The sequence below is a fragment of the Diospyros lotus genome, chromosome 9 (assembly GCF_014633365.1).
Source record: "Diospyros lotus cultivar Yz01 chromosome 9, ASM1463336v1, whole genome shotgun sequence".
NCBI classification, from domain to species: Eukaryota; Viridiplantae; Streptophyta; class Magnoliopsida; order Ericales; family Ebenaceae; genus Diospyros; species Diospyros lotus.
The window spans coordinates 2642294-2652549 of record NC_068346.1 but is presented as its reverse complement, the minus strand read 5'-3'; the positions used below and the strand labels follow the sequence as shown (position 1 = coordinate 2652549).

The 10256-nt window shown below is 35.4% G+C and overlaps 1 protein-coding gene across 1 annotated transcript; it reads left to right on the top strand.

The window, feature by feature from the left end:
* Positions 1-662: 662 nt before the first annotated feature.
* On the top strand, positions 663-2681 carry LOC127810281 (3-ketoacyl-CoA synthase 6). The gene has a single exon (XM_052349663.1). It carries the CDS (start codon positions 749-751, stop codon positions 2237-2239), a length of 1491 nt encoding a protein of 496 aa, XP_052205623.1. The 5' UTR covers positions 663-748; the 3' UTR covers positions 2240-2681.
* The last annotated feature ends 7575 nt before the right edge of the window (positions 2682-10256 follow it).

Sequence of the window (10256 nt, the reverse complement as noted above, 5' to 3'; positions counted from 1 at the left end):
ATAGTAACATAGAGAGTGTCATTATTATAAACATCAAACCAAAAGTGTCCAAACAAAAAAAAAAAAGGACTAAACTAGAAGTAAAATCCTAAGCTTCTTCACCACAATGAACAAGAAGGTTGCAAGCGCATTAAGACGATGAATCCTATCTTGATGAGCATGTTTCTTTTTCTTTTTGACAATCTCTTTGCGTTGTGATTTTTGTTTTTTGTTGCGTCATTTTGTTGTTATTTTATGTGTTTATTTAGATATGTTTCAATTTGTTTTATGTTAATTTTTTTTATTTTTATATATAAAATAAAATCTCTTTGAATGAGACGATGAACCCAATTGAGTCAAGACAATTAAGTCTCCACCTAGCACAACCAACAAGACATATCAAGTGTTGAATTGGATTCGAGTAATATGTTCATACACCCACAAAGATGATAGATAAAAGGAAAATTACAATAAATATAATTTAAAAAGTTAAAAAAAAAGGAAGGTGGAATAATTTGTGATAAGCCTAGCTAGCTATCCTAAAGAGTAAGAGAGCATAAATTTAAGTCCAGCTAAGAGAGCGTTGCGGGAAGTGAAAGGGGGGGTTCATTAAATCCCCTCATCTGCCTCCCATTCATTGCTCCCTCTTTCCACCCCCACATTTTTGCCTCTTTAAATCTACCCACCTTCCCAATCCTCTCCTCCCACAGCCACAGCCACAGCCACAGCCACCGCCACCGCCACCGAAAGTCCATTTTCAGTGCTAAGAATGCCACAAATCTTGCCGGACTTCTCCAACTCCGTGAAGCTCAAGTATGTCAAGCTTGGGTACCAGTACCTGGTCAACCACATTCTCACCTTCATGCTCATCCCCGTCATGGCCGGAATAGTGATCGAAGTTCTCCGGCTGGGGCCGGCCGAAATCGTCGCCATTTTCCGGTCACTCCACTTCGACCTGGTGCAAGTCTTATGTTCTTTGTTCCTCATCATCTTCATCTCCACAGTCTACTTCAAGTCCAAGCCTCGCTCCATCTACCTCGTCGACTATGCCTGCTACAAGCCGCCGTTCACTTGCCGGGTCCCCTTCGCCACCTTCATGGAACACTCCAGATTGATCCTCAAGGACAGCCCCAAAAGCGTCGATTTCCAAATGCGGATTCTCGAAAGGTCGGGGCTTGGGGAAGAAACTTGCCTCCCGCCGGCGATTCATTACATTCCGCCGACGCCGACGATGGAGGCCTCCAGAGGCGAGGCCGAGACTGTCATCTTCTCCGCCATCGATCAGCTGATGAAGAAAACCGGGATCAAGCCCAAGGACATCGATATACTGATCGTGAACTGCAGCCTGTTCTCGCCGACGCCGTCGCTGTCGGCGATGTTGGTGAACAAGTACAAGCTCCGGAGCAACATCAGGAGCTTTAACTTGTCCGGAATGGGGTGCAGCGCCGGGCTGATTTCAATTGATTTGGCGAGGGATTTGCTTCAAGTTCATCCCAACTCGTATGCCTTGGTGGTGAGTACCGAAATCATCACTCCGAATTACTACAAGGGCCAGGAGAGGGCCATGCTCCTGCCTAACTGCTTGTTCCGGATGGGCGCCGCCGCCATTCTCTTGTCGAACAAGCGCCGCGAGCGCCGCCGCGCCAAGTACAGATTGGTCCACGTGGTGCGAACCCACAAGGGCGCCGACGACAAGGCCTACAAGTGCGTGTTCGAGGAAGAAGATTCGCAGGGCAAGGTTGGAATCCGGCTGGATAAAGACTTAATGGTGATCGCCGGCGAGGCCCTGAAATCCAACATTACCACCATGGGGCCCCTGGTTTTGCCGGCTTCCGAGCAGCTTCTCTTTCTCTTCATGCTCATTGGCCGGAAAATCTTCAACCCCAAATGGAAGCCTTACATCCCGGACTTCAAGCAGGCGTTCGAGCACTTCTGCATCCACGCCGGCGGCCGGGCTGTGATCGACGAGCTTCAGAAGAACCTCCAGCTCTCGGCGGAGCACGTTGAGGCCTCCCGAATGACGCTCCACCGTTTCGGAAATACTTCTTCTTCTTCCTTGTGGTACGAAATGAACTACATTGAAGCCAAGGGGAGGATGAAGAAAGGAGACAGGATCTGGCAAATCGCGTTCGGAAGTGGGTTCAAATGCAACAGTGCCGTCTGGAAGTGCAATCGCACCATTAAAACTCCTGCCGACGGTCCATGGCAAGATTGCATCGACAGGTACCCAGTTCATATCCCGGAGATTTTGAAGCTATGAATTATGAATTTCAAGAAGGTTAATTTGGGCTTGAATCATATGAAGATGATCGATATTCATATATATATATATATATTGTTATTGCTCCGCCGCCGCCGCCCTTGATTGTTGAAATTGTGATTGTAAAAATGGTTTGTTTCATCTTCTTCTCTTTCTGCATTGCATTTTAGGTTTAGGGTTGTAATAAGACGATGATCACTTGCTGCCAGTGTCATAAAGGCTGTACCTTTCATTGATTTTCTTGAGGTCATATTCATCATCATCATCATCATCTGCATCTCTTCTTTTAAGTCTCAAGGGCTGTGAAGCACCCATGAAAATGTACAATGAAACTGATATTCTCACCAAATGTTGTGCACTCGATCCTTGCTAAACGACATGGCTGTAGTATCCTTTCCCTGCAACTCAATTAATATTAATTGATACATTCTTTTTTTCTCTCTCTCTCTCTCAAGTATCTTCTTTTTTGTCCCCACAGCCATAGCCTGGTCCACGCGTTGGTGTTTTGGATTTAGCTGTCATATAGTCGGTATTAGTCCTGTGTTTGAATTTCATCACTGGATTTTATGATCAAAAATCTTAGGACTGAACTGCAAGGGCTCACGGAATAAAGGATTTCACCTTTTTGTCCCAAGTATCTTCTTTTCCTTATAAAATTTCATTTTCTATCTTAGAGTAATGATATTCATTTCCACTAAAGATGAACAAAGTTCATGTGATAATCACATAATAGTATTTAATTAAGAAAGATAAAATGATGCTTGATAAATTTTATTATAATACCAACTAAATATTGCCACATGAAGTGGTACTCATCACTACAAATATGAATAATATTACTTCTCATTAAATTCACATATGACATCTCTTTCTTCAAATGATAAATTCTTCAAGTCTCTCTCTCTCTCCTATATGGTCTCTCTCTTTCTTCATAGTATTAGTTTTGTATTTACAATTAAGGTGCGTTTGATTCCAAGCGTGAAATTTGGGTGAAAAGAAAATGAATTTCAGGGAATTGAATTATAGGGAAAATAAATTCCTGAAAATTAAAAATTTAAACTGTTTGATTGGTATAATTTTCTACCTAAAAAAAGATGTTATTTTTCATTTTTTACTGTTTGATTGATAATATTTTCTATAAAATTTGGTCATTTTTATTTTTTATATTTATCACAAAAATTAAAAATAACAATAAACACTCTATTTATTAGTGTATTAATTTGTGATGGAGAATAGTAATAAAATAAAATAAAAATAAACCCAATCAAACAGAGATCAGCCATGTCTGGCTCTACAAAGTGCATATTCTATATCACTCTGTTTTATTCTTCATCACAAATAAAAATAAACCCAATCAATCATTTTCTGTTTTATTCTTCATCACAAATAAAAATAAACCCAATCAATCATTTTCTGTTTTATTCTTCATCACAAATTACAAAACTCACTCTCTCACCCTCTCTGTCTCTTTCTCGCTACCGCTGTTGCTTGCGGTTTTGGAAGGTGCAGAAGATCGGCCATGTCCAGCTCTACGACGCCGACGTCGAGTTGTCGTCAACGTGCCTAACAACCAGATCCTCGCCATCAGCTCCTCCAACCCCACCGTCGCCATCTAGGTCAGTCGCAACATTGTCGCCATCATTGTGAGTCTCTCTCTTTCTCTCTCTTCTGTGGAGATGGTGACGAAACCCAATACGGAGCTCGTCTTCGGTGGTGGATGGCGACTCACAGGAAGTTGGAGATGGCGACAAAGCCCGAGTCGGGGCTCGACTTCGACGGTGGATGGTGACGAAGAGGAAGGGGACGAAGTCGGCTCGAATGGGAGAGAAAAACCCTAGAGAAATCGAGGTGGATAGAAGCGAGAGAGGTGCTATGCGCAGTGAGTGAATTCCCTGGAAATGAAAATCTACCCCCCTATGAAAACCATTTCAAGCAAAAGCGAGAAAAATGGCTATGCCTCACGTGATCGAAAATGAGAATTTAGTTTTCCTAAAAAATTTGGTTCATCAAACAGCACAAAAGTTAAAATTTAAATAAAAAATATGCATTATTTATGAAAAATAAGTACAATCAAACGTACCCTTACTTCTCTGAGCATCAATATCTCTAAACCCCTTTGAATGGCTCACTTTCCAATCCCTTCTGATCATTCCTTGCCTTGAACCTACTTAACCCATCAAGTCACATCCACATAGGTATATATATATATATATATAAATAAAAAATATTATTTACACAAATTGCTTGACACATAAATTAACACACACAAAAATGTAATGATGAAAATATCCCTCATTAATCACCCATCAAATTGAATTCCCGCCCAAAATTTCAACTTCTTTCTCATGGCTATAAGAAGTCCGATAGATGATTATGAAGTCTGATCTGGGTTGATCGGAGATGAAGTCCGATCAAAAAGAAGTTGCGAAGAAACCCATTAGGTCTTTGAATATTTTACGGGAGTAAAATAATCATTTAAATCCCTTTCAATTATCCATTCGTTAAGCATATACAAATAAATTATAAACAATTTATTAAGAAATAATTAAGGTTGAAATAACTAAATTAATAGAATCTAGCTAGCATATCTATCATTTTTGGCATGCTGGTTTAAATAAAGAACAATTAATTAAACAGAGTGATGCAGGCTTATCTCTACAAAATGATTTATACATTAATTGTAATTTGCCACTCTCCTTTGACTTATTTTTCGTGTAATAATTTAATTTTTTTTATTGTTTAATTACATCCGTGTACTTATATTTTAAAATTAATTTAATTTTTTTACTTTAACATTTTTTTCGTGTAACAACCTAAACTTTTTCTTGTTTCGATTATATCTCTGTACTTACATTTTTCAATCAATTTAATTCTTGTAGTTTAACGTGTATATAAAAAAAAAAAATAAGATGAGTCAATTTAACTATTTTCTTTTACACATCAAAGTGCGTACAAATGTTAAATTGACTAAAAAATACAAGTACATGGGTATAATGCAAACACCGAACTTTTCAAGTTGTCATATGAAAAAAAGATCAAAGTGCAAGGGTCAAATTCACTCAACGAAAAATTTAAGTATTCACTCAAAGGAAACGTAAAAGTAAAATATGAATTTTTCCTTTTTTTATTTATTTATACACATATTTAAGACTCTTTCAATTGCCACATTGTTCCACTTGGTCTGGCTGTTCCCTAACCTCACTGACGTATTAGTTTTTAATTAATTAAATTGAGTTTTCAATACTTGAATAATTGTCCCTATGCGGTCTCTCCACTTGTATCCTCAATTTTAAGAGAGAAGGTAAATTATAAGTGTGAGATACCAACTTCCCAATTAATATCCCTTGAGATATCACAAATCTAAGTTCCAAATGCCCAAATTGAGTGCCTTAGCTTTCAACAACTGCTGGCTAGCTACCTCATTAAATTCTGGCTACCATTCTTCGGGGCTACCACACTAAATGAGCACCCACTTTTGTGGCATTGAAATTAATGGTGACACCAAATTAAACAAGGAAATGACCCTAATCAAGAGATTAAGATCTAACTAAGTTTAAAAAATTTTAATGATCCTCGAATTCAATGGAATTTGGCTTAGATTGCATAGAAATGGAAATGAGAAACGTTTCTGATACGAAATGAAAATAGAGAAATGATATTTTTAAAAAATATATAAAACAAAAATGCATATAAAGTGTAAATTAAAAAAATATAGGAATAAAGTGTAAATTAAAAAATATATATATAAAAATTGAAGAAAAGAATTGGAATTAAGTGCGATCGAATTAGATGCGCCAATTAGAGATCAAAATTGGAGGAGGTTGAAGATAAAGATAAGGAATAAAAAAAATAATTATAATGAGATTAGAGGAATATAAAAATTGGAGAAGAGGGGTGCGACAATAGGCATGGGAAGAAGCCAAGTCGGTGTATGCAAGGTGCAATGAAACGGTAGAACAAAGAAGGCGGACATCACAAAGAAGAAAGGAGTAGCAACCCACTTAATTAGAGGCCACATAGTGGAAGCAAAATTGCACTGCGAAAGCCGCAAGGTTGAAGTAGTAGACAAACACGTGCGGGAGCAGATTCGGTTCACATATATCTGTTCCAGATCTCTAGGGAACTTATTTATTTATCTTTTAGAAAGAAAACGATGACCTTCAACTAGACTCGTTCTTCAAGATTCGATAACGAGAGGACGACAAGAGAGCAGTAAGCTCTGATGCGCGACGAGAGAACTTTAGAATTTAGAAATGCAAAGAAGAAAAAGACTGAAGTGAACACTAGATCAATTGTCGGAAATGCATTTTTGACATTTTTCTGTAATTTGCGAAACACTCCTAAAACATTTCACAAATTATAAAAATTGTTCAAAAAATGCTTCAGGCCTTCTTTGCTATTTTTGAAATAGGAAATGATTCGAAAATATCAAAACGGCACATCCAATCCGTTTTCGTGCCTTAAGAGAAATTTAGTAGATTTTAAGATATCTTAATATAAATAATATTAACATGTCTTGGAGAGTATGACACCCCACCTAAGGAGGCATGTTTTGGGTCGTCGATTGGAACAAAAAAAATAGGGAATAGTGGATTGATTGCGGTTCACAGGTTGTTGATCAAAGTAAAGACGAAGCACCAAGATTGGTTGAGACGACGATGACAAACGAGAAATGGGAGACAAGTGACGAAGCAAAGATGATTGCCGAAAATGGAAGGAATGATTGCCAAATTTTGGTTTTAGACAAGTGTCCGACTAAAAATTAGGTATCTCTAATATTGAGATTGAAGATTGAATTAGGGTCCGATACTATCTTGGATCGGACCAATCATAACTCTTATCTGAATATGAAAAATGCTATTTGTACAGAAGCATCTTTACAGAATGCTTACAAGGATGATATATTGCGATATATCGCGATATATTTTGTTCATCCCCTTCTCTCTCTCCCCTCTCCTCTTGCCGATGCAACCTCACTTGCCGTCGTTCTTCGCCTCCGCCTGCTCTTGCCGCTGCAACCTTCGCCACCTTACCCCGTCACCTCCACCGCCTCATCGCATAGCCTCCGCCGTTTTACTGTCTCGCCTCGCCATCATCGCCGCTTTGTCGTTGGGACCGATGGTGTGAGAGGGAGAGAGAGGGAGAGACAGAGAGAGAGAGAGACAGAGAGAGAGAGATGGTATTGGACATTTGCGTCATTTATTGCATGGACAGAATGAATATTTTAATTACTTTGTAAGTGTTTCTGTAATATATCTTCTGTACAAATGACTCATTTGAATATAGTTGTAATGTAAAGTAAGATTAGAATGTTATAATTGCTGCATTAATTAGGAGGGTGTCACCAAGTTGAAAATATGAAGTATCTCAGTTAGTGTGGATCTGACATGTACTTCGCTGAAGACTGTTGGGATCTCTTCGTTCTAATCAACTAACAAGGTAGCCGTGTCCCAAGACAGAAGAACATTCAACTAATCAGCTAATTAACATATTGGTACTGGCCCAACTTTTCCATTTGTACTTCGGTTTGTACTTCTGCCCTTATCTCATATAGCTGGTCTCTATTGGGTCCTATAAATATATATGGATATGTACTTATAGCCTATAGTGACAACTTTGTAAGCCTATATATATAATTGTCCTTTTAGAAATAATAAAAACAAGTCCCCAAAAACCTAAAGAAGTATATAAACATATCCAATTGTAGAACCCACTTCAATTTGGGCCAATTTTCTTCTTCTAAACAAACCAAGCCCAATTGGATGGTCCGTTGGGCTGAGCTTTTGTCCAGGGTATTGGGCTGGGTTTTTGGGCTTACCCACAGAGATCCTTGGCAGTCTCGCTTTTCTATGTCCTGGTCTTTGATTATTTTTTTTACATTTTTCTTTATTGTTAATATTATTTTAATTATATATTAAGAGTCTAATTTTATTAATAATGACCATTATTTTAATATTCTATCATTAAAATATGTCAATAAAGTATTTTTTAAAATTTTGTATTTGAATTAAAAATAAAAATTAATTACACTAACAAAATTTGAACTCATAATTTCGGATTCATAATTAATTTCTTGGACAATTTTATCACTATACTAAAAATTACTCTACTTAAAATTTTATCTCAAAAACTAAAAAGTAAACCGTAATTGTCAAATGACACTTAATGAACTTTTATATAATTTTTTTTTTTACACGCACTTAACACAAATTATCTCTCTAATAAATATATTCCAAAAGAATGTGTCAACTTTTTGTTTTAAAGAAAGAGCTATATATATATATATATTCTAAGTTGAATGGATATGCTAAAAGGGTAATGCCATTAAGATATTTAGGTTTGTATTTTTATTGATATTTTGTATTGATGTTTTATATATTTATATTAATACAACACAAATTATAAAATATTAATATAAAATGTCATTACAATTATGAAACTTAAATGTCCACATAACATTTCTTATAAAAATAGATGTTACTCCAACACTCAAATTTTGATACTTGGAGTTACACTCTATATTAATAGATTACATAATTTATATTAATATAACACATAAATCGAGTATTGGTATTACAAATGTCAATAGTGACATCGAAACCTTTTTAGTGCTTTGGAAAGGTTGTGAGTGGAAGCGTGGATTTTGCATTATGAAGAGTACTCTTTTGAAGACTTTATTAGACATTCTATATTGTTGTAAATAAAGGTATGCAGATAGTTGGTTCAAATTGATCCAAAACTTATTAATCGATTAAATTGAATCGGGGAACAAAATCGAACCAAACTAACTGATTTACGTGAAAAATTGAACTCAAATCATATAAAATGAATTGAACTAATTAAACTGAAGAAACGTAAAAAAAGTCAAAGTAACTGAAGAAAAAATACAAAATCAAAGAAAATAATGTCGTTTTATAATATCAAAATAATATCATTTTAAAGTTCGGTTAATTTAGTTATCCTCACAAACAATCAAAAATCTTAGGGTACGTTCTCTTTGCTTTTCAATTTTCAGTTTTGAATTTTGAATTCATTTTTAGTTTTCTATTTTGGTAGTCAGTTTTTAGAAAATTAAAAACTCGTTTTCTTTGTCATTTTAAAAAACTATTTTTCAAAATAAAAAATTAAAAAACGCGTTCTCTTTGAAATTTTGAAAATATTTTTTTAATGATATTTTATTCAATAAATTTGATTATTAAGTAAATTATAAATATTTAATATTAATATATTATTAAAAAAATATATACATTTTAAAGTTAATGAATTTTATAATATTTTTTCTCATTACAATAATAAAATATGAATAAATAAATAAATAAATATGTTTTGAGTTTTGAATTTATTTTGGATAAAAACACTTAAAATAACTTTTTGTTATTTTTAGTTTTCTTTACAATTTTTTTTTTTTTTTAAAAATATATTTTTAAAAACAACAAAGAGAGCGCGTTTTCATTATTTTAGAAAATTAAAAACTAAAAATGACTTGAAAACAGTAAAGAGAACGCAAGCTAAACTTTGGAAAAAAAATTAACCGAATTGAAATGACTAATTCGGTCTATTCAGTTCGATTAGTTTGGCTAAACCAAACTTTTACTCTCCCTAATTATAAGTAACTATTCTTTTTTATTTGGTTTAAGAAGATTAGTCTTTACGTGCTTGTTTAGTTCTTCCTTTCGCTTTCGTTGTGAAGCTTGGGATATATCGGTAGGCATTTTTTTAATTTTGTATAATAAATTTTTATTTTTTTAAAAAAATGTAAAATATTGATACACGAATATTTCTCAAAGTATAAAATTTAAATGTGTGAATAAAAATCCTTGGACGATCAGAATCGTGTGAATGGCACCCTTTTTGACTGCCTTTTCACGGTCCTTAACCAAACGTGTATGAACGCACAAAAACCATGAATTAATCATTAACACATGATGTGTGGGCCCACCCTTTCCGCCATTGATGACATTTAGGTCTTTAAGCTGCTCCATTAATCATCATCTTCTTCACCTGCGATCGAGTTCCA

Excerpts from the sequence above, each read along its gene's own strand:
- LOC127810281 (XM_052349663.1), top strand. The coding sequence starts at position 749 with ATGCCACAAATCTTGCCGGACTTCTCCAACTCCGTGAAGCTCAAGTAT.